This window comes from Astatotilapia calliptera, chromosome 7 (genome assembly GCF_900246225.1).
Source record: "Astatotilapia calliptera chromosome 7, fAstCal1.2, whole genome shotgun sequence".
NCBI lineage: Eukaryota > Metazoa > Chordata > Actinopteri > Cichliformes > Cichlidae > Astatotilapia > Astatotilapia calliptera.
In genome coordinates, this window is record NC_039308.1 from 65038803 (window position 1) to 65063913 (window position 25111).

The following is a 25111-nucleotide window of genomic DNA, read 5'->3' on the forward strand; positions in this document are numbered from 1 at the left end:
TATAATGGATAGATTTTATACCAGCGGCAAGCGAACACTGAGGGAGCCACAGAAAACAGAATTTAGGAAAAGATCAAAACAGCGCAGGGACTTAAAGTCTTATGAAAGAAAAAGACACAAAAATGAGCTTAATACACACCCTTATCTCTCAACTGATATTGTAACCTTTGAAGTCATTTTACAGCCATTATGAACACAGCTGTGATATCTTCCACACATAATTATGGTTTATTATTTGTCCCTGGGGCAATAAGTAAATGTGTATTATGTGTATATGGCTATTGAAGTGCATGTAAATTAGTCGAGGTGTGCTCTGAGCACTGTGTAATTGTGCTGACACTTTGGTGAGACAGCGACAAAGTGTGCGTGTGGATGGATAAAGCATGTGGGTGGTCGCAAAGGTGAAAAGGTCAGGAGCTTAGGCTCGTCTTCACCCACGGGTCATTAAAGAAGATCTGTTTGTCTCAACCAACAAAGACTGTGGAGGAGTGAATTGAGGGCAGCCTTAACACAGAACAGAAATGGCAACAGACACACACACAGTCACATTCATATCTCTTATATCACAATTTTACCGTCTTCCTGCCGTTCTTCTCTCACTGTCACGCCCGCCGTCATCACCACCCCCTTCTCCTCTCTATCTTTGAGTGGGATTTGTGATCTAAGATCAGTACGGCTGTAATGCCCTTCTCAGTGACTGACAGATGATACGGCCTGGCCTTTGGGCCCCAGCCGGAACGGCTGCAGATCAATACCCAAGCTGGCAGCCTGTCAGCATTCACAGAGCAACGTACACACACTCGACGCACACAAGCATTCACGTGCAAGGACAGCATCAAAGCCTGTTTGAATCGGATGGCATTTGCAGGAACAGGACCTGGATGTTTGCAGCATAGCAGGAGGGGACATTCCTAGGATGCAATACCTGGCCTACAGGAGCAGCATGGCTGCAGGATGACGGAGCGATGGATTCCCATGGCTCTTTTGGGTGGATATATTAAGCAGTCTGGATAGATGAACCAGCCAAACAAAGTAAACAGGTTGGAGAAACAACCAGGAAATGGTGTATCTGTTTATGTGACAGGGTGGCTCTTTAACCTTTGTGACTGACATCTTAGTATAGAGGTTTACAGATTTGCTTAGCAAGTGATGGGTTGGACCTGAACCACACAGAGACACAAATCCATCTGGGGTTGTGTCAGGAAGAGCATCCAGTGTAAAACTTTGCCAAATCAAAACATGCCGGAGTCCTACTGACAAGGTAGGAGTCGACAATAGCTTTTATTTGGAACGGACACTGTGGCTTGAATAGTGACTGAAACCTTATGCTCTAGTGCCATTTACCTTTTTGGTAGAGCTCTACAAGTGGGGGGCGTGTGGTTTGAAAACAGAGTCCTGTTCTGATTTGAAAAGATCTGCAATTGGTCAACGTCTCCCGTGACAACGTACTTTAGCCATAATGGACTTTTGTTGTCTATACCAGCTTTAACGTGTATTACATATGTAAACATTATAACATCAGCACATAAACATTGAATCTTAATCTGAAGTTAGCATTAGTTTGTGTATTTATGTCACTAAAATTGAATTGAAAAGTTTTTGGATTTTTTTTCTTTTTGCAGTTTTTCTTTTTTTTTGCAAGCCTGTGATTAGTTTCCAGATCTGGCTCCACTCGAGCATAAATGACCAGAAAAATTAGAACTCACTCATCCTCGCTATTATTCTAATGGGCTTTAATACAGAATTGCAGGGAAAGCGTGAGAAAGTGAAAGTGAAGGCCGTGTAATATCAGCTGTCAGGTGAAAACTAAAGCATTTGCAGTTTTTCCCATTTATATTCGTGTTACAGAGTGGATCATTATATCACATTAACAGCGTGTTCTACAATATAACATGAAACACAAGCACACACATGCAAACAGTTGCACATACATAAAAAATAAATGAAGGCTTTCAGTGAGTTAAACGAAAACCTCATCCTTTCTGAGTATATACAGTGACTCTGCTCACGTACTCCATTCTTCTAAACAGAACCAATGTACACCGACCTATGCAAATAAACTGTGTCCAAGAGGGAGTCTGTATTTCCATCTTTCTATTGTGCATTGCATCACCGATCCTTACTATATAAATAAATATGAGAGACGTATAAATAATGCAGTCACAGATTTGACAGTCGGAGTAGCACCATCACCTCCACGCTCAACGTGTCTGCTAACTCCCACTCGCTCAACCTTGTTGTGATATATCGTCTTCCAGAGTCAATCAATAGCCAATTAAAGACACAAGGTCTCCGGTGGCCACGGGTGCATGTGGCGCTGTTTGACTATGGAGATAAATATGTAAATGGTTGACAGGCAGGATATCAAGTCAGTATGTTCCAATGAGAAGAACAGGGAGGCTAACAATAACACTCCTCACACAAACACACACATACACGTACGTGTGTGCAGCACTACTCCAGTGTGGTATCTAAGGTGCAAACCCACTAACACTCATAGGGAACCAAAGGACTAGATCCCCTCAGGATGGCAGGTTGTAAGATGTGCTGTGCTTATCCATTGATGCAACTTAATGAACTGCTAGCTGCAGGGTACATCATTCAGTCTCTCTCTCACACACACACACACACACACACACACACACACACACACACACACACACACACACACACACACACACACACACACACACACACACACAGAGTCTTCTGTATATACAATACAATAATAATGGATGTTAGTTCCATGAAATATATACACATCCTCCTGGTAATGGAAACGCTTCCAGAAACAATCTGAGGACGTGGCAGAGTACAGAGCAGCATTACTCTAGAATAAAGCTGTCTCCCACTCAGTTACAAACATATGAACACATGTGATCAAAGACCCTGCTGAATGCAAAGCCAGGATGCTCAGACTTCTGCGTAGCAGATGCACTGTCTGAGAAGAGCGTGATGTGCAACCCACAAAACCTTGACCCTTCAGTCCAAAACCTCCATGAACGATCTCCTGCTGTGGAACTTTACATGTCGATACTGGATCTCCTGAACACTCATCCCCTTGCATGAATAGCTCTGGAGCCTACTTCACTTTCTGCCCATCTCTGTGTCTCTCTGCATTCCTCCTTTTAAAGCTCTGCCACCACAGGCGCCGCCAAAGAGCCTGACAGTTCAGCCTTTCTTTGATCTCAAGGCACAGGTTATCTGTTGCCTGGCTAATTTTAGTTAGCCCCTTTAAGCTGGGATTCTCTTTGAAGCAAGGTGCAGGAGGGAGTTATCAGTGTGGCCCCTTCAGTTACACATAGATTCAACCTCACGACTTTCAGTTTCTACTGTAAGCTGGAAAAGATTATCAGCCTTGTTGTTGCATCTGGATTGCAATCAGCTCTGGGCATGGAGTTGATGACATTTAAGAAATGCAGATTTATGTGAGGTAAAAGCTTCGAAGTCTTTGTTTAATAAACAGAATATTACACAGGAGATGCTAAAGGAGGCGAGCTACTGAAACCACCTAGGAAATTAGAAGCTCTACATTTTATTTTGCTGCAAGTTTAACAGACTGTCGTAGGAGATGGAAGGTGGAGGTGCTACAGGTGAAAAAGGAAATCTTACCTTTCTGAGGAGGGTGAGAATTAGGAAAGGACACAGACTGTGCTGCTGGCTGGGCAGGTCAAATATCTGTAAAAAAAAAAAGTGAGTCAGGTTTGTATTCCTTACCTCGTTTTTACTCAAGCCAATAAATTGAAATGTCCCATGCAAACAAACTCATTCAAATAATAAAACACATATTTAAGAAAAAAAGAAAAGGAATTAACTTTTCTTGCATCTGCCTAACCAGCCTGGAGTTGTTATTAAATCTGAAGAGGGTTGACAACACAACCTCAGGGAGCGTGTGTTTACAGCAGGCTACTCAGGAGCACACTCCAGTTGTTGCTCTGTGATTTTATAGAATAGCGGACCAGCTGGCCTAAGACTCACTTAAATGAGTGAGCCCTAGGCAGGTGACCTTGAAAGACCTGACAGAACACAGTTTCTCAATCTGAACCTCAAACTAAATGGGAGAAGCATGTCAAGGTGAGTGGACAAGTCTTAAAAGTAAATGTGCCTGCCCGTGTTATACGAACGCAACTACTGAATACACCTCTCAGCGCTATGTTTGTCTACCGCACTACTGAGATCAAACACAAAAAACACACACGCACACAAAGCTGAAAAGCCAAAGGAAGGTACACAGAATATCAAAGCGCTTGCACTCCAGTGTGAATGATGGTCCTCCGTGAGCACCTTCAGGTAAGAGGAGCAGCAGGCGTCTGCAATCTGATTTAGCGCATCAATCTCACACAAGAGGGGTCACTTTTCTTCCCACAGGATGACTTACGGGGGCACGGCTGCTATTTTCATTTCCATTTTTTTGAAGAATGGCAGCCAAAGTTTCCCTCTGTATGGTGTAAAAAGTACTGCATAAGCTCGATGAAGGACAATGACCCAGGCTATTGCCAATAGAACGTCTGTATGGCAATGCCGTGCTTTCTACAAACACACACAGACACAAATTGTAAGGATAGTTTGAGTTTTATCTCAGTCCACATAGACTTGGTTTGAAAGCTGCATGTTAAACATGTGGGTACTGTAGTCTGGAGATAAATTCATTCCTCAACAAGCATTATGCTGCCGGTGCAGCTTTTGAGTGGTTAGAAAGTTTGCACTAAGGAAATAAATACATGAAAAAAGCAATATGAGAAACAACATTAGCTTTAAGTAAGACGTAAGCAAAGACGTTCTCTATCTTCAGTTCTTTGGTGCGTGTACTTCTATTACTATTATATTATTATCATCACTTTTAATTCCATTTATTCTTGGAATAATTAAAAAAAAAGTATCCAAAGTAGTTTTTGTGGCATGTCTGGTTTACAATATATTTGTGGGTACTGTTCATATACTGTTTGGCCACATAGGGCTTGCAGCCTTTGTAACAAAGCCCTATTAATCAGACTTAAAATCCACATATTATTTTGGGGTTAGACATACTTGGAATGGAATCTACAATATATCGTTACGACAGTGCTTTTCTGAGCCTATTTTTTTATTTCAGCACATTTATTGAATTAAAGATTTCAAGCCAAGCACAAGACTGAATGGACTGCCTTCAGGGTTGTCAATTTCTGTTGAAAGATGCAATGTCAAAAGGCCTAAGGTCAGGCAGAGAGTGAAAAGCACTGTGAGGCTGAGTGGGAAGGCAGAACAGTAGAAAAAAACACAAAGAAGTCAAGTGGTGACAGAGGAATAAGCATAACGTTAATATGTTACTGCGGCATCAGGACGGAGAAAGGATAAGAAACCAGTCAGATAACAAAACTGGATGTGCATACTGCTGTGAAGAACAACCCAAAGAGCAATGCAGCTCACAAAAACAGACAGTTTTGTTCCTCCCATTAGTGAGTTGAATTAATTAGGGCTCCAGTGACGCAAATAACAAATATAATTATGTCCCACCATTACTCCTCATCATTATAAGCTTGTCTCCTTCCTCTTCCCGGGAGACTGCAGACAGCCAACTGGACAAGCAACTTTAAAGATCATCCATGGAAAAAAACCAAAGGAAAACAGGAAAGCTGTCAACATTCATTTAGTATAAAACTTGAAGAGCATTCCTACAGTGAGTCACGCTCAGGAGATAGATGCTGGTTTGTGGTCATCAGTGATCGTACAGCCAAGTTAGTTATGTTCCTATAGCTATAAACAGAGTGTCATTTGGCTTGAAATGTGATCAGTCACCCTGTGAGTTATATTTACCATCTGTGGCCCTTTACAGTGTTTGTGTACGTATGCAGCATGTGGAGCATGTGAATACAAGTCAATATGCAAGATGTGTATCCTTCCAGCAATTGCTAAGGAAGAAGATTAGCTTGTAAAACATGCAGTACATGACATACCGTATCACCACTGTGGACACAGATAGCCCTTTCATAGCATTTAGACAAAATTCCTCAAGATCAGACAAGGAACAAAAAGTGACCCTGGTATTCTAACAAACAGCTCTCTGTCTGCTGAGGCAGATCAAGAACGACACTTTAAGTTCAGGTTAGGTCCTGGGAGGACGATATTTGGCCTTGCAGTGAGGATCACAAACCCAAACAACATTGTTTTGAATTAAAAAAAAACACAGGAAGAGGTGTTGAAAAGCCACTGCTTTGCTGTGTGTGGTAATGGATAATCATTTGTCTCATGGGTCTCATGAGTCCCGCAGCTGTGGCGCATTCAGAACTCACACAGCTGTGACTGAGGGACCGTTGGCCAGCGCTGGCACAAATCAGCGAGTGAGCTGTGGATGGCTTTGCTCCCACTAAGGAAGACTAGTGCTTAAGTAATACAGCACTGGTGGACAAGTCTAAAGTTACACTCTGCGTAGAGGTATTTTTAAAAAACTATTTAAACAGTCACTAAACTGTAGTGTGAAGTGGTCTATTTCGGCTCTTTTGTGGGTAAAATTGTGCTTCAATGGATCGCGCCATCCTGCGTTTAACACCAAGTAAGGATTATGAAGAGCATGCAGCACAAAAATTGTCATCCATTTATTCTAAATGCATAAATTGAGACATTACAGCATTTAATCTCTGCTCCATGCGCATGTTCACTTTGGGACAGCAAAATCAAAATGACAAGATGCGGAAACTTGCACATCCGGGGAAGATGAAGGTATTGCTCCTTCATTTGCAGGCCTGACAGGCTATTGATTGTTCTTCAGCTAAGCCTTGAGGCTCACGTCTTACCATTGTCTCACCTCCCTGCATGATCCCCCAACATAAACACACACATTTCCCCCCTCTATAGGATGTGTGCCCCTAACAGCTGTCCTTCCATATCTCTCTCTTTAGCTCACTTGCCTTCCTCCATCATTCCCTCACTCTATTTTCTTCCTAGAAAAAGTTTCTCAGGCTGAACCCCGTCCATAATAAGTGCTGGTCTGGCATAATCCTCCTCTATAACACTGTAGAGAAAACTTTACTTTCCAAATCCTTGACAGCTGCTTCAGTAAGGTCGGACGCTCAGACTCTTTTTACAATGTGGTCTTGCCTCGGTTGTGCCTTTTCATGCCATTGGTCACAGCAGGATGGACCATGACACAACCACACAGGAATGCTGAAAAGAATCCAAAGTAAATCCCTTTCGATGCAATTGCAGCTTGAATATATGAAAAACCAGGGACAGCCGACAAAAGCACACTATTCTTTGGCTACTAAAGGATGCAAAACTCTAAAATGGAACACAAGAAGGGTGTTGGGCCGAAGCATACAGCCCAACGTTACTCTGCAGTTCTTGTTCTGCACTGAACAGTACATATTTCAATCATAAATCTGCATCGCTAAGGCTTAGAGGACTTATCACAGGGAACTGCTGTGCAATTCAACACATTGGGTGGCTCAGCCAAGTTCTGATTGCGGGTTGATGTATGTGAAAGTTAAGTCAGGGGGGTGCAGTGGTAAAACTGTAGTCACTGGAGGGAAGCCAAAGTGTGTGGCACTGCTGAGTGATGAGATACACGCCTGGAGATTCCTGCAGAAGCTGAATTATAAGAGGCGGGATGGAATTCAACAGACAGCTTTAACCATGCAATTATTTTGTACAGTAACTAGTAGTGAAAAATGCTGTCAACACAGGTCTGCAGAGCACATCTTTACCTGAAAATGAAAGATACAGGAAAATAAGTTTAGCCTGCTTCTAGCTCTAATTAACTTGTTTCCATTTAGCTTGATGATAACATGTCAGATTTGTGTTTTGTTTTCACCTTTGAGGGGAGCAGGCGTCTCCTTCAATTGTTCATTACTTTACTCTGAGTCATCATTTATCAGCTGTTCTTTAATAGGCAATTTGAATGACAATGACCAGACCGCCGCTACACTTTCTTTCTATATTCATAACGATGCCGCGTTCAACACAGCACAACCCGTGCACACCACACACAAAGAGTATGCTCTCACAGGCAGGAAGAGCCTTAGAGGTCAGCTGTTTGCCAAGGTTCATGAAGTGCTGGTAAAGAAGAGTTATGACAGCTCGGCTCCATCCCATCAGCCACACTGTCAACTAACACAGCATCATTTATACGTAAAAGCCGCACAGTTGAACACACAGCAGCATGGGTGGGCAAATTACTGCCACAGCTACACCACTTCACCACTCACGCTTCAAAGAGATGACTGTAGAACGGGCCACAAATTGAGCTGATATGAAGTATGAGCTACTGCCAAACTTGCATAATATATCTGGTCAGCGTGATCTCTGTGTTTACGTTTGCATGCACACTCCTTCAAAAAGTCTGGGACTAAAAAGGACGGGGCCAAACGAGGTTGGATTACAATTCAATTAAACCTTTAAAAACGCTGTATTGTTTTACATTTCCCCCTAACAAAAAAGCACAAAAGCAAGAGATTTGCATGTGTACTCGAGTCAGCAAATATATATTTCACAGATATATTTATAAGGAATAAAAATTCCTTTCCTATTTTCCTAAAAGTTTCCTCGTATAAGACAAAACTACACTTTTTTTTTTAAAAGTTTCCAACTGAAATGCAGTGCTTCATTGGAAAACATGACACGCAAAGCATTAACACCAGTTAGAAGAAGAGGGAAATACTGTAAGAAGACCCTTAGGCTTGCTGTGATTATCAATAGTTAGGTTCTTTTTGTGAGAAAAAACAAAACCAGTCTCCAAACATTAAGGCTGACCCATACACCCTGCAGCAAGGTTTTGCTTTATCATCAAGACAGCAAGAGCTACTTATGTGCTCAGGGCTTCTGATTTTTCCTTTTTTTGATCCGTGGCCATGGAGGCAAACCAATTGATACATCTGCCCTGAAACAACACTCTCTTCTTAAACCTATAAAAACTATATTTCTGTTTGGACAGTGTCAGAGAATGTGTTGTTTTTGTTCCATTTTGTATAGGCTGCAGCTAAAAGCTGTCACTGTTTCACTTATCCTATTAATAAAGTTTACCATTGTGGCCCACTTAGGCCCAGCTCAAGAGTATGAAGACACATTTTTCTTCATTTATCAAGTAGTCAAAAAGTGAAGACACAAAGATAAACAAATAATGTGCATAATGTGTACCAGTCCTCTGGTAGAGGAGCTACATCCCCGTGTCAGACCTTATTCCTCACTGCAAAGCCTCCTTCAGCAATGCCCAACTCAGGCTATAACTCATTCTGTAGGCCACTTCTGTTCTCATTCGTCTATGTAGCAACCACTTTGGTAACTGCAAACCTTCATAGCAAGGATATACAAGAGCAATGTCACGGTTCTGGGTCAGTTTGACCCAGTATTTTGAGTTGTTATGTTTTGGTGCGTTTTTGCTTTTCTGATGATGATGATGACGACCACAACGACGAATCTATGTTTCAGTTATTCTTGTTCAGGGATTAGTTCTTAGGTTTTGTGTTCTCATGTTTATTGCAGGTTTAGTTCAGTGTCTAGTCTGTCTCTCACTGTCGTGTCTGCGTCTTTGTTTAGTGGTGTCTTGTTTCCCGTTTTACTCTGAAGGTTCATGTTCCTGTCTTATGTCAGTGTTTCTAGCTGTGTTCCCCTTCTGTCTCTAATTCCTTGATGACTTCCTCAGTGTAGTTCCTCAGCCCAGTGTGTCTTCGTGTCGCGTCGTCTGTTCGTGCACCCTGTTATTTCTAGCTGCACGTCAGGATTCTAGCTTGCAAGATTCGGTATTGGACATGTTCATAGTCACGTTCTCCAGTCATGTTTCCCTACACCTTCATGTGCCAGTACCGAGATCTTGTTCACAGTTTTTCATGTCGTGTTCATAGTCTGTCCACAGTACTTTGTCATAGTTCAGTCCTGGTCTTCGTTCATAGCCTTTAGTTACTCCCAGTTTAGGTTCTTAGTTTTGTCATTCCCATAGTTTGTGGTTTGTTATTTTGCCTTCTGTATCAGCCCTGATTAAAGGCTCGTTTTGAGCTTAGCAAAAGTTTTGCCTCCTGCGTCTGTGTCCGCACCTGGGTCCAACAAACACACTCTCCACACGGTCTGCCCTCGCAGACCACGACAAGCAGCTTGGCATTGTAGTATAGTTACATTGCTCCGCTGGACTCCTTCAACAGAGTTTCTGTACATCACAAGGAAAGTGGTCCATGGCAGGCAAAAGCCAGAAGTGTTAGCTCTTGTCACAGTCTGGCGAGGGCAGACTGTATGAATTGAGAAAAGGACCCAAAACGCAGACTCCAAGGAACAGGGAACAGAACTTGAAATGTTAACAAAAGGCGAGCCGTTTAATATGGCTGGTAGAAAAGGTACAAACAAAGGGCAAGGCAAACTGAAGCAAAATTAACACAAACCTAAACTGGGGGATCTAAACAAACAATAAGAAAAACCTAGACAAGAAACTTGGAAGCATGGCATAGGAAACATGGCGTGGACAACAGACGACCTGACAATCACACACTGAAAACAGAGGACTTAAATACACAGGAGGTGATTAGGGGAAGTGGAGACACATGAGGAAACAGCTGACTAGGATAAACATAATGATGCACAGGCAAGAGTAAACTAACCGCATGAGCACAGAACACAAGACCCCTTTTCAAAGTAAAACAGGAAACATGCAGACTTAGACACGACAACCAGAACTTGACAACGTAAGACACAGACATGAAACGCATGAAGAGCAGGGGAGATTTAACATGGTTGGAAACGGAGGGGGGAATAATAAGAACTAGAAACACTTAGGCATAATAATACAAACTTGATAACATAAGACACGCAGCATGAAACACGAAGGGTGAGGGGAAGCTTAAATACAGGGGAAGAAAACACAAGGAGTCTAATAACCAAATGAACTTAGATAACCTAATGAACAAAATAAACTCAAACTTAAAACGCTGGGTCAAAAGACCCAGGACCATGACAGCTCTGTTGTTCTTGGGTTATTTTCCAGGTTCTTCCGACTCCCTGTGGGGAGCACTAGAACTTTATAACTTCATCAACAGTTATTTTCCTCAATAAACAAATCTGAAAGCCATAAGTCCGCCACTCACAATGCCCCTAGAAAATCCTGCACCTGCTATAACCACGAGTCACCGACAAAGCATCATCTGTTGTGTCTTGGAGGCACCTTTGAAAAACTAAGCTGGTATCCCTGCACCTGTTTTTCACCAGAGTCAACAAGGAAATAAATCTGTTCTGTGATGACACCATTTCTCTCACTTTCACTGTCAGGCTCCAGAGTTCCTCAATGGCAGTAAGAAGAACCATAAAAAGAAGCCGAGACAGAGGGAGCCGAGCCATCTCGATCTCTGACTGGTTTAAAAAAAAAATCATAATGGTGTCTGCTGAGTGTGATGTCTGCGCTTCATACGGTTGTTCCCTTATGGCTCCTCCAGTTGAAGAAAATTCAGAGACAGCTGTGAATGTTCTTTATTCTGAATGTGTTATGAAACTGAATCTTGCACTCGAACCTCAAAATAAAAGATGCATGCTGATTAATTACAGTCAGTCCTGGCGTATGAAAATATTCTGTGTCTGCGGTTTCATCAGTTGGGAAGGAATGGTGGAACCTTCGATCGTTCCTTTGGCTGGAGCTGTCCACGGTTCTGAAAGTGTTAACGCTTGACAACCTGACACCAAGGTTGTAAATCACCTAACTAGGCACCGCCCATTCAGTTTGGCAGCTGCAAGCCGAGAGCCTCCCCTGTTTCACAAAGACCTGAGTTTCATCAGAGAACAGTGTATATTCTGCACAGTGGATCTGAAGTCAATTTCCAGACTAGGTAAGGTGTGGTACAAAGTCATGAAGGCAGAAATGGCTCTGTTCCAAGGTTATTATCGTTAACGAAAACTAACGAAATAACGAAAACTAGAAGTGAAAAAACATTTTCGTTAACGGGAATGAAAACAAAAACAAAAAAAGGAAAACTAACTAAAACTGTAATGAGTGTTCACAAAACTAACTAAAATTAACTGAATTTATAGCAAAAATGTGTTTAGTTTCATTGATGTGTGCGTGTCCTACAATAGTCGAGGGTGAAAATGAAGTTTAGTTTCCAGATTTTTCTTGCTGTCTCATTATGCCAGCAGGTGGCAACACGTTAGTCTGGTGCCACATTTATAAGGAAAATGCATTTGCGGGGTGAGCAACAAAGTTGAACATGAAAAATAAATCTTCTCTGCCAATGAAAAAAAGCTTTTTTTTGCTATTAACTCTTCTTTTGAGCTTCTGGGAAACCCGGTGCTGACAATCAGGTGCCTGATTGGTGCCTGATTAGCACCATTTAGCAGTGAGTCCAGACTCTGACCCTTTGATCCATCTGCCGTAAGCAAAGTGTGAAGTAGACATAGAGAGTGTTATGCTGATTGCTTCATCGATAGCTTTGGTGGAAGTTGTTGTGGGGCGGGATCTCCTTCACTGGGAAAAACAAGGCTTGTCATCGCTGGAGGCAATCTCAACGCAGAGAGACAGAGATGAGATTCTGCAACAGTGGCAGTCCTGTATCTTCACAGTCTGTGAGCGAACTCTATCCTCCAAGATGACAACTGGCAGAAAAGATTTGGCAATGGGCAAAACCCACATATTCAACCCACTAACTAATTGACCAAAGTACAGTCTGTTCTTTTATGTCTTTATGTCTTATTAGGATTCACAATAACAGGCTGTATTTGGTTGTACAATTTGGTATTACATTAGTGCATTAGCTCCTACTCCAACAGCAGCAGCTACTAGAGAATATAGGAGGTAGCGTTTATGAGAAAGAAACATGAAAAATGTGACTCATTGGAGGAACAACTCAGGTCATAAAACATAAAACAGAGGTCACTCTAAGAGCATGTGAAAAAAAGTCTTTCATATTGGACGTGTGTAAAGAGATAAACCCAACAGTGAGAGCTCTTAGAAGACTATGCCTATATTCTGGCCCCAACCTTACAGGAGAAACATATTAGGCGTGTCATTTGTATGGAGCCAGGTCTTCAGCGCATACTGTCTGAGTCTAGTGATTTAAGTCTGAAAACTGCAATGGTATTTTTTATAAAAACAACAACTTGTAAGAAAAATGTTTTGTTTTCAGGCAGTTTACATCCTACTTTTTCTTACTTTTTTGTGGTCTCAGCATCTGAGATTAGTTTATGTGTGGGAGTTAAACAGATGGACTCTGAGGAAGAATGCAAAACGCAAAAGGAATGCAAAATCAATAACACTGCAACACACAAAAGAGACACGAAAAGACTGACAGCAATTAAAAAACAGAAAAAAATATTATCAAACAAGTTTACTTTTTCATAAAATTATGTTAAACTTCATAAATTCCATTCTCTAGAGTCACTTGTGTGACTACATACAAGTTGTATGTGTCATATATACACACCATACGCTTATTCCATATGGATTATTGTCAGTCATTTTAATTATTTATTTTTTACAGGCTTGTGCTACAGAATGAATCCAGTACAGTAAGTAAATGTGACTGCTCATCATTAATTTAACACTCTTGTCTTTGTCTTTATCGCTTGCCAGGTCTTCAGTGTCAAATGCCAAATGCCTGCACAACGTTAGCTGGCGCAGCAGAGGATTTGCATTTACTTTCACATTTTTAACGCCAACTGTAAAGCACCCAACAGCTCATCGTAAGGATTGTTGCATCCAGCCCTTACTTCACCAAGTGGATAACCAAATTTTAGTTCCATTTCCCCTAGCAGCTAAGCTTCCTAATGCCTGCTGTTATATTTTCACTACTCCAATTTATTCACTTAGATAAAGACATTCAGTTGGCCAAACCTGGAACCCAGCAAGCAATTCAATTCAGTTTTATTTACAGAGTGCCAAATCACAACAGCACTCGCCTCAAAGTGCTTTATATTGTATGGCAGATACCCTACAAGGATACAGATCCCAACAGTCAAATGACCCCTTTTTCAAGCACTTGGCAAGAGTGGGAAAGAAAAACTCCCTTTTAACAGTAAGAAAGCAGAAGAACCAGGCTCAGAGAGGGGCAGTCATCTGCTGTGACCAGCTGTGGTTGATGGGAGAGAGGCAGGACAAAAAACACTGGAAGGAAGCCAGAGATGAATAATAATGAATGTGGCACAGTATGCTAGTGCAATGTTCCTTTCTTAACTCATTCACTGCCAGCCATTTTCAAATCAGGTAACTCCCCACTGCCAGGGTTTTTGAGCATTTTTACTCATTTTTGAAGAGCCACAGAAAACTGTGTGTTATGATCATATAAACGCTGAACCTACCAAAATGAAGAACAGACTCTCTTCTTTCATCCAAAAAAAAAAAAGCTTGTTTCTACCATTTTCCATTCTTTAGTAATCAGCTGTAGAAGAGAGGTGGGTTCCACCAAAAATGCCTGTTTTGACCAAAAAAAGGGAGAAAACGAGCTTTTTGTGAAAAATACATTTCAAGCAGAAAAGTGCCTTTGACACTAATATTTCTTGCTTTGTGACACCTCTGACATATAAAATAGGTTTTCACTTCTATAAAACAGAAATAACACTGAGAAAGGTTATGTTTTATCGAAACAATTTATTTACAAATATATGAAAAAATAAAATTCACTGACAAGCTGCCCGAGGTTGTATTCTGGCCCCTCCCATTGAAAAACGTAATTGACGTCTATAGACGTCAATGGCAGTCAACGTAAGTTTTTCAATTGACGTCTATAGACGTCAATGGCAGTGAATGAGTTAATGTGGCTAAATACAGTTTCTTTCCAGGAAGTAGGGGTGGGCGATATAAACGATATACGATATAAACGATATAAATTTGGCCAACGATAGAGATTTTGACTATATCGCTCTATCACGATAGCGCATGTTGATGTGTCATCAAGCGGCGCCTGTTTTGGTCCAAAGCATCGCGGCGGCTAAAACCATTATCATCTGCAAATTATGCCAGGCCACAGTCACAGCAAAGAGATTAAGCACTTTTGAAATATGGGGAAAGCCAAAAACTGCGCTTCCTCCACTTCCGTAACATTGATTCATTAATGTTGAATTCTCTCGCAGCTCCGTGTATAGCATCCTGCTATGCGATTGCATTTGTCCCTGACCACCAGAATCCCTCACGTTAACTTTTATCGAGTGGAAAAAAAGTTGGCGTTCATCCTCCAGCTTCACTGTGCTAATGTTATGCTAATGTTATGCTAACATAGCAATCACGTAGCACAACATTATATACCAGGTAGTCCAACTTCAGTAACCCTGCAAACACCACTGCTGTTTAGTTTTCTGTCTTCATTTATGTTGGAAGTGGTAGCAGAGCTGTACGTTTGAATTAGTTTCAAAAATCTCTCAGTCAGAACATGGTATGAAATGTTTAGGTGTAAACTAGCGAGCTAACTTCCTGCTAACTTCTAACTCCGTTAAATTTAATAAATTCTGTTTTCATGGATGCCTGGATGTTAAACTTAATTTTTACACCCAATAAAGCAGCAAGCTGATGATTTAATTAAAGATGAAAGAATTTAGACTGTTTTTAACTCTTAGTGTTCGTTTGACTTTGGGACCTGAAGCGGACGGAGTTTTGGACCCAGATTACTCCGCGAAGCTCCTCACTACGGCAGCTGTAATGCTCTGACATCCATCAAGCAGTGCAGCTTACCAAAGTTGTACTAAAACATTTTTTAACAGATTTCTGCACGCAGAAATCGGTTCGAGGTCAGTAAGCACAACCAGAATTCATACATAAGGCACACTCTCGATTTTTGGGAAAATTAAAGGATTTTAAGTGTGCCTTATAGTGTGGAAAATACGTTATACAGAAGAAAAGAATATATCGTGATATATATATCGTTACCGCACATGCTTCAAATTATATTGCGAAATGAATTTTAGGCCATATCGCCCAGCCCTACCAGGAAGTATTATTGATCATAACCAATTACATGTGAAGACTAACTATTTAACCTTTTCCCAATATCATGGTCAAAAAATATCATCTTTTAGTCCCACACCACTGTTTCCTGAATCCCTTGCTGAGTGTGACTTCAGTGCACGAGAGAAGGTTTAGAGTCTCAGCGTCTGTCACCTCAGCCATCATATAACACCAGTTGTTGTGTACAACCATCACAAGAGGTTTGAACTGGATTCACATTTGTTGTCTCTTGTGCTCGTATCAGTACTTACATGCCTAGGTTTTTCAAATGGATACGCTTTGCCTATGCTCACCATCGAAGCCATGCCAACTTGGCCGAGCAGACTCTAGCTGTTGATCCTCAGTCCTCGTCCTAAAGGAATTTCCTTCCTGATCCAGCATGCAATCAGAGGCATCTGTGATGGTCACAATGCCAGTGTTCTTTTTACTTATCTACCCTAAAATGCTCACAGATATGCTACAGCATCTGTTGAGACACACTCACGCCAGGGAGAGTTGCAGCTGTGCGTCTGACAAAACAGACATTTTGGAAGCGCTGTGCACAAAGGGGTTGAAGAGTGAGAAAGCGATACCGTTGTGATCACCACTGACAAAGGGATATCATCATCAGTTGTTATGCTAACCTGAAGATTTTAAATGCTGTCTGACATTAAAAAAAAAAAAAAAAATCAGAAAAAAATGAAACTTTCAAAGAAGAAATTCATTTAATGCATAAAGAGTTTTGATGTTCAAGCAAAAGACAGAGCATCTTGTACATCCTCTGCTGAACACACAGAGCCCGAAAAGCTCATTTTTCTTGACAGGGTGACAGAATACGTGAAAAATAGATAAACAGATGCTAAAAGAACAGCAAGATATGCACCAGTTTGACACAAGATGTAGTATTAGCAGCTCATAGCCTTCATGCTAATTTTCAGAGTCAGTCTGCTCTGAGTAATGCCATACTGGGTTTATAGCTGATAAAACCTCTATTATTTCATTTCTCTTCCAGAGTTTTAAATTACGCTAATAGACCAGCCGGTGGCATGGTCTTACAGAATTAAAGCATGGGCCGAATGAACGAGGAGGAGGGGGGTACGACAAGTGCAGACAGGGAACGCTGAACAGCAGATGAAATATGTGCTTAGAAAACATAATTAGCAAACATGGCTGTCATATACTCCTATCCTACTGCAGTGCAGAGGACAAAGCACTACTACAGACTGCTAAACGCAGATAGAGCAGACTAAAGCAATCCTACAGTGTCTCCCCCTCATGCTCTATCCACGTTCAGAGGCGATTATGTGCGCAGAGTAGCTATAAAAGGAACTTTAATACAGTTTTTCAGTAGCACTATATAAGGCATTGGCTACGTTGAGAGGATAAGACAACTTACACTGATCACTAATTTTCCTATATTGCTTTATTCCACAAAGTGGAATAAAGTGCAGTTAGAAAGATGAAAGACTTGTATTCCAAATAAAAGCCAGCAGTGTCTGTAACAATGATCACATTGACCCATTTATATGAAACCTATTCAGGCAGAACAGATACAAATGTAGCATGTATTCACTTATCCTATAGCACTAACACCTTGACCCTTACATCTGTAATATCTATAAGCTTCCATTTTTAATACATCCACCTCAATGCCTGTATTAACTGACTCTATAGTAGCAGCACTTATTAATAAAAGCAGCATTTTAATGCAGCTGGAAAAGTCTAAACAATCTGAAATCTCTGCACAGTATCAGTAAACTGTTTTTTTAGGCAATGCAATACTGAACATAACAAACATAACAAAGTCTGTCCCCTTATTCAAGGAAAGAAAAACATGTACGCACTTCCATGATAAGTGCAGTTACGCTGTACAACAACACCGTTGAATGTTTATATCTGTCCCCTTCAGCTAGTTGGATCTCCACAAATCCAAACTGGTCGTTCCCAGCTGAGGCAGGAGCGTGACGCCCGCGCTTGCCTTCCCCTCTCTCGCTTTAAGTCATACTTAGCAGGAAAGGAAATGCTGCCAACCCCAGGTGTCAAGCATCCACTCTGCACTGTGTCAGCAGACTCAGGAGAATGTGAAGATGAAGTGCAAGCAGACAAGAGTGAAGGATTTAAGAGATGGGATTTAGGACTCTTAAAAATGTATGTGAGAATAGCACAAACAAGGAAGTAGGGCTGACAGTGGACTCAAAAACAGGGAGTAAAGGGAGAGTAGTGTTTGTAAAAGAAAAAGCATAACGAAAAGAGTAGGAGCCTCCAAAGGTAACAAATACGCACGTGACCTTTGAGAGGTAACAGCTTACTAAATGCTTTGCATTATGCACTAAAGCAGCTCCAGAAGACTTTCTACGCAGACATTTTATGTCTGACTGAGTCACGTGACATCCACTGAGCCCTCCACAGGTACTGCTACGTGCGGGTTTCCAGTAAAATGGGCACCAGCAGGCTACACTAAAAAATAATCTGAAGATTGTTTGGAAAATAAGACAATCTTTAAAATTCAGATACAAAAGCAGTTGAGCTTTGTACTTGTAGCCACGTTTGTATGCATTAGGGAGACAATTTTTTCCTGAAAAACTGAAGAAAGAAAATTTGGAATTCACTCTGTGCCACTTGTTTTGTTTCTTTCAAGTCTCACAGGGTCTCAGCATTATTTAGTTTGCAACTGAAGAGGGTAGAAAAGAGATATATCTTGAGGAAATCTGTTTTGGCAGGGAGATTAATATTGGAGCCACAACTGGATAGATAGATTAAAGTTAAAAAATGGAAAAGAAGACATGCATTGCCTCGTTGGACAAGAGGATAAGGTGGGAACTCACTGCATTAAACTCAGTAGATAACAGGAAATTCTAGAGAGCTGGGTGTATAAGGTCAGCTGATAGAGAGCTACATCATTTGATGATGAGTGTTGAGCAATGAGCAGGTAGCCAGACAGCAGCAGAGAGATTCATCCACTCTTACAGCTGCCCTGTGACTGATGGGAAAGCAGTATCCAGGTACATGCACACATCATCATCATCATACATGACCTGCACTTTGCTTTCTGACTTTTTTTTTTTACTACCCCCCCCCATAAACAGAACAACAGAATGAGACAATCCCATACAGATAAAACATTTTTAATTCTTCCATCTCTGCAGCTCCTATTCATCTGCACACTGACAGACACAGTGTGTAACAGAGATGTCTGGAGCCTCTCTGTCTTATGACTAAATCACATTGCGAATGGGACAGGTTGTGTCCTGCAGCTTTGATCACCCCTCAGGGATTGACAGAGTGACTGATGAGCCCGAGTCAGTCCCACTGCCAATTCATCTCCCTGCAGGAGGAGGACGGGAGAGACAGAAAGCAGGCGAAGAGGCTGATAGAGAGGGATTGCATAGATGCAATGATGAATCCAGAGTGAGTGTGTAAGCACTTTATAGCTTTCCCATGTAGGTATCGGGAACGATGTAGGTGGCCTGGAGCAGACATTTTTTAATGACATGCTTCATGGCTCCAATTTTAATGTGTCCCTCTTATTAAAATATTGCCATGTTTGCCTCTTCCAACCTATTTTATGCAATGAGAGAGGGAGAAAGATGAGAGAGAAGACATGGGACGTGCACACCATAATATCGCAATGTGTCACACAGCGAGGGGTGGTGATGTATTTGGCGCCTTGCAGTCTCCTCGGCACCTGGCCGCTGCTTGTCCTCTAAGTGTCTAGGGGACCTAAAGTCTCTGTGAGCTCCACAGGTGCTCCTGAGGGGAAACACACCAGGCTCTGCATTACCGCACCATATGTCTGCGATCACTATTCTGCTCTCTAGACCTGCATGTTTATATCTGTGTGGCTGTTTTTCTCATTACAAAGGATCATTCCTAAGCCAAGTTTCACCTTCATCATTTTGTTTTGTGCAATATCACCAAATAGATGTAAAGATGAATTACAGAGACAAGATTTGGCCAAGAATAGCCTATTATAGGATTTCTGGAACGGCAAATCAGTTGAACACTATGTGAGCATAAATCAGAGTGTTATGAATACCTATTAAAACGCCACACAATAGTAGTCCCAGATGGTAAGCGACTACAGTGAAAGACACACACAGCACAGTGCATGTGTGTGTCTTTCATAGAGGACGGGTCCGTATTTGTTGTGGGTGTTGCTAACGGAGTTAAAGCCTTCTGTGTGTGACACAGATGAAAGAAGTGGCCGGTACACGATGACAGAATGTGCACACTCAATAAGGGCTGACTTAAAGTGTCAGGATCCGTCCCATCCCTCATCACTCACAGCCTACTTTCTCTGCGCCGCTCTCCGCAAAATGCCAGGTCTCTTCTTCCACACCTGAATGCTTAGCTTTAATGCATATTAATTTACCGCCTGGCACGGACACAAGGGCAGCGATTGAGAGCTAAACTGTTAAAAATAAGAGGGAGGTTTGCATGGAAAGCCCTAACCTGTGTAAAACAGGCTTAAGCTGATAAGACCTTTTAAATGCTGATGGGGTTACTTCCACTTAAAGCTGTTTTGTGTTGCTTATCAATCATTCACCCAAGTGATGTGTCTAAAAACAGCTAACATAGATTACACTTAAATGACTAAACTGTTTGTGAGAGGCTGATGACATCCATCATTAGCTATAATTTTTGGGCACCTTTCATTAATCTTTCAGGCCTATAGCTTAGTTTGTTTACTTCCCTTAATATCTCAAGTGGATAAACTAAGGTCACAAACCCCAGAAATACATTATTTATTTTACTTTATATGGTGGCTTCGCCAGACAATGAATGCGTTTAGAATATTAAGCTTACTGTGCACCTCTGACCATAATTAGCATGGGGGCTGAAGTTGGTTTCAAATAATCACCAACTGATGCAATCTGACCAGACTCTGAGTGCAAGAAAGAGAAAGCTGGAGACGTCCAAAAAAGAACTGATCACACCTGCGGCTCGAGTGTTTGGACAGGCCCGAATCCACAGTCAGGATAAGTCAGTCTGGACAATAACTCATTATAGGTTTGTAGTGATGCCAGGAACAAAAACACTGCAGAAGCAGGATTGTCTGTAATAAGAAAATCACAAAATTAAACTATATTACAGTGATGTGCTGAGAGGTGACTGTCCTAACAAACAGGAAGCTACAGTATGATAAAAATAAACGGATCGTTTTGCTCTTGATAAAATACATGAGCACAATTTAAATAGTTGAAATCCCAGGTTTGAAACCACTGTTTCTTAAAACGTTAGGACAGATGAAAGGTTTAGCACTGAACAGTAAAGATCACTGTTGGTGAGTGTGATGAAAGGCGTGAAAGCTAATTTCAGCTAATAACACATTAAAAAAATAGTTATTTTATAGCTGAGATGACAGACAATGCCTGTGTTCTTTTACATGGAGACGAGCTGCATCGACAGCAGGAACAGTAGCGTCCTGACACAGAGAGAAAACATCACTCGTGTTTGTTTTATTTTCTCTGTCAAAATCAATTATGATGTGGAACAGCTGAAAACCATCAGCGCTTCGGCCACTGAAAATAATTCATTTAATTTGTAATCCATACTTTCTGTCACTTTATTGTTATTTTTGTCAAAATAGATCAAATTCTAGGGAAAGCAGGATGACATATATTGCAGATGAAATTCATTTCCTTAGGAAAAAACTTTTTTAGAAATTATTGCACAAGCCAAAAAGCGAGAAAGCATTTGAAATGTTTTCTTCATTCCTGTCTGAAGATAACAACAATTTACACCAGACAACTGGTGAGTGACTGCATCAGACATTAACAGTAATAAAATCCAGTAATTTGTTTTCTTGTGTTTCTCGTATATTTGAGGATTAGCAAATCCAAATGCAATGAAACAAAAAGTCAATATTTAGCGTCACAAATCAGGATTGTGGGACAAAAAGACAAAATAATCATGGAAATAAAACAAAAACCCAAATGGAGACTCATTTTTAATCCTGTAGTTCTAAGAAGTCCGGTCAGGGTTGTAAGCAAGACATAAAAATAGGATTCACGCCGAGTAGACAGCGTACCTCTGCCGAACACAAGTAGGAACAAGAACACAGACTTTCAGAATTATTTCAAAGCCCATCCTGAGTCTTTTCAACTTAAAAAAAAAAGACAACCTGAAAAACATTTGACTAACACCAAATCATTTTACAGTCTAGCACTGTCCTCTTTGAAAGGCTAAATCATTTGTGCCGGTTTCAACAAACTTCACAGATGGGCAGAATTTGTTATTTAGGGCTGCAGCCACTACTTGAGATAACACAGCGTAGCCATAAACCTGCAATTATAAACAACCAGCATCACAGCGTCGAGCAAAAACCCCTCCAAAACAAAACAGATACTGTGATTGGATGACCCTCCACAAATGGAAATACTTTCAACTTATTAAGAGTATAAACAACACAAAGAACTCGATAATACCACGGACAGATGTTTTATGTAGCCTTTATTTCCCTGCAGTACGTAGCAAGAAATGATAAATGTTTGGATGTTTATATGCCAGCTTTATGTGATAAGAACTACTGCGGGAAATTGCATCCCAAGGTACTTGATCTTTAGTGAAGTAATTAAAGCTAAACTGTGGAGATAAATGATCATAAAAAGTACAAAGTGGTAAGTAGAAAATCTCTGGACTAATTATGAGCTCCTTTTTTGTTTATGGCATCAGGAACGCACACGATCCGACTCCCTTAAAGAAACACACAGAAGCTGCTCTTAACTTCTCTTGTGTTTGAATAGATAGATATAAAAAGATGAATAGTTGGTAAAAATCATTTCCAGAGTATAACATGACAACATGTTGTGGAACGTCACACCTGAACAAATAAGCAAGTCTACAAACATTAGTGTCCCTACAGGAAAATGTTTCTTTAAACACATCAAACAGCTTTTCTTTATTAGTAGCTGCGGGCAGCTGTTGTCCAGTCTGTATGCTGAAGTGTCCCTGACACATCTGTCAGAGTGAGTGTGAGCATGACTGTCAGACAGCACTTATGGCATAGAATAAAACTGTGTGTGTGTGTGTGTGTGTGTGTGTGTGTGTGTGTGTGTGTGTATAAAGTTGAAAAGCACTATACAACAACCCAAGTGCAACTCCATTTACCATCAATTATCCCACAGATAAGAGAAAAGGTGATTATTTTCAAGTTCAGAACAACACACTTGACAGACTTTCAAGCCACAACACCTTTTGCTCCTAATTACTGTTTGCTTAAAGAGGTGTTAATAACAGGACTGATGAGACGCTTCTGGACAAAAGTCACTGCTACCGAGAGATGCCAACCCTCACTGCATACAGTATGTTTGGTTTATAGCTCATTTAGCTATCATAAAATAAACATCTGTACATCAATCATCTAAAATCTGTTCTATCATAGAAGATCAGCTTATGACATGCGCTGCTGCTTTTGAAATCCAATAGGCGCACAAGCCAACAGATGCTACCCTAACAGAGGCTGGAAAATAAAGTGCGACCGACTTATCTTCAGCACTACCCCCACTGCCATCTCACTGCAATGCAATGCATCTCACCATGTGGCCATTAAGCTTGCAAAGGTATGGGAAGGAGGTGATTCATATTGTGATTAAACGGTGCCCTCAGTGACTCTTCCAGAAGGGTAGAGCGAACCAGAGAGGAGTAGCCGCTGCAGCCCCTCAGAGCTGTGAACATCCCCCGAGCCATGCAGAGCCGCCTGCCTGCCTACGGCTGCAGCTAAATTTACCCCCCCACCCCACCCACAAGCATCCCCATCACGCTGAGATTATATTACTCTCCAGCGTCCCAGCACACAGAGAGTCATGTGAACACCGGCCACAAGCTTCTGCGGCTGGCAATGCCCTTCCTGTCCCTTCAGCAATCGGTCCAGTTAATGCCATCCGTCTCTGCCCAGCTGCCCAATCACTCTCTCTCACTTTCCCCATCTCTTTATCTCCACTATTCTAAACTCATTCTCCCCCCCTTCTGTAGCTTGACTCTTACCCTCCCACCTCAAACTGTTTCCTCTCCAACTATGGCTACTGTCATCCTGAGAGCAGAGGTGGGTGAAGAGGGTAACCCCAAATGGGGATCAATAAAAAGATGAGGCTGAAGGCTCCTATTATGGGCAGAGAGGTGGAGGAGGATAGGGTTGAAGAAATGTCACTGCTGCCACATCAGGTCAGATCACATGTTTGATTTCCCGGTATGTCTCCTCCACTGGTAGAGTGCTGTCAGCAGCTTGACAGGAGGCAAGGATATACACTTCAGTGATGGTTCATAGGCACGAGGATAAAGTGCTCTGGCTTGCTGAAAAACACTCTCCTCACTAACCATGCGGCAGGCTGACGTTGCAAGGGCAATCCAGCACATAGATCATCAGTTCTTACTTGGCCATGTATGAGAGCGTTAGTCGTTGTGCCTGAAATAGACTGACATGCGTCAATGAGGGCAACGGAGTCATTAGCTATTCCTTTTGAACACCAAGCTCACACTGACAGAGCAATACACTGGAGCAAGCACAGATTTCCAAAGGCAGCTTATGCAAATCGCATAAACAGGTTGTGCACGTCCCAGGTTCAAATGCAAAAGAGGGAACATATAAGGAAAGAGCACAAGACAAGAGAAAGTAGAGAAGGAGATTTGGTTTGAAGCAGAAAACAGCCACAGCTCTGCAGCTTGGAGCCTTTGTGCGGACATGACCATAAAGCATGCTGCAAACTCTCCTCCTACCCATCTATGCAGCACGTAACATCCTCACTCCTCCGTGTGCACACCTTAAGGTCACACTGACCTCTAGTGGTGTCAACAGGAAACCAGGACTCTGTTAAAAGGCCAAAAATGAGAGAGAATTTGTTCTCCGTGTAATTTTAATCGCAAAATAGATTTTAAGTCAGTAGCGCCTGGCGTAGCACCTCTGAGGTGATGTGGATAAATGACCATTGGGAACAGCTTGTTTCAAACACCATGTGTACTGCAGCCTCTCTGCTTCCCAATGATGCACTGGTGTACAATCACTCTTCTCTCACTCGCTCACTCAATTTCCCGCTCATCTCCCCTCCTGCCTTGTTATCTCCACCTCCTGCCTTAGATATACTCCGAGAAATTTTTCGATTTGAGCAGCATTGATTTTGCGGGTTACAACTACCACAAAACGCTGACCTAACTCAGAGCTACTCTATTCAATCATTGATCAAAGTGTGAGCTCCCCTCAGTGATGCTTAATGAACTTGGAGGTTTGGCGTTGAGTGAATTTCTAGATATTTTTAAACAACT

The 25111-nt window shown here is 41.6% G+C and overlaps 1 protein-coding gene across 2 annotated transcripts in view; it reads right to left on the bottom strand.

The window, feature by feature from the left end:
- tspan9a (tetraspanin 9a) overlaps positions 1–25111 on the bottom strand; it is a 193352-nt gene that overhangs the window by 142096 nt on the left and 26145 nt on the right. Inside the window, exons 2-3 of one of the 2 annotated variants that reach the window (XM_026176639.1) lie at positions 5494–5567; positions 3613–3678 (exon numbers count right to left, since the gene is read on the bottom strand). In XM_026176639.1, coding sequence (XP_026032424.1) covers positions 3613–3678; positions 5494–5496 — 69 coding nt within the window. In that variant the 5' untranslated portion in view covers positions 5497–5567. Of the gene's footprint in view, positions 1–3612; positions 3679–5493; positions 5568–25111 lie in introns of those variants that run through there. The other variant, XM_026176640.1, reaches the window with a different exon arrangement.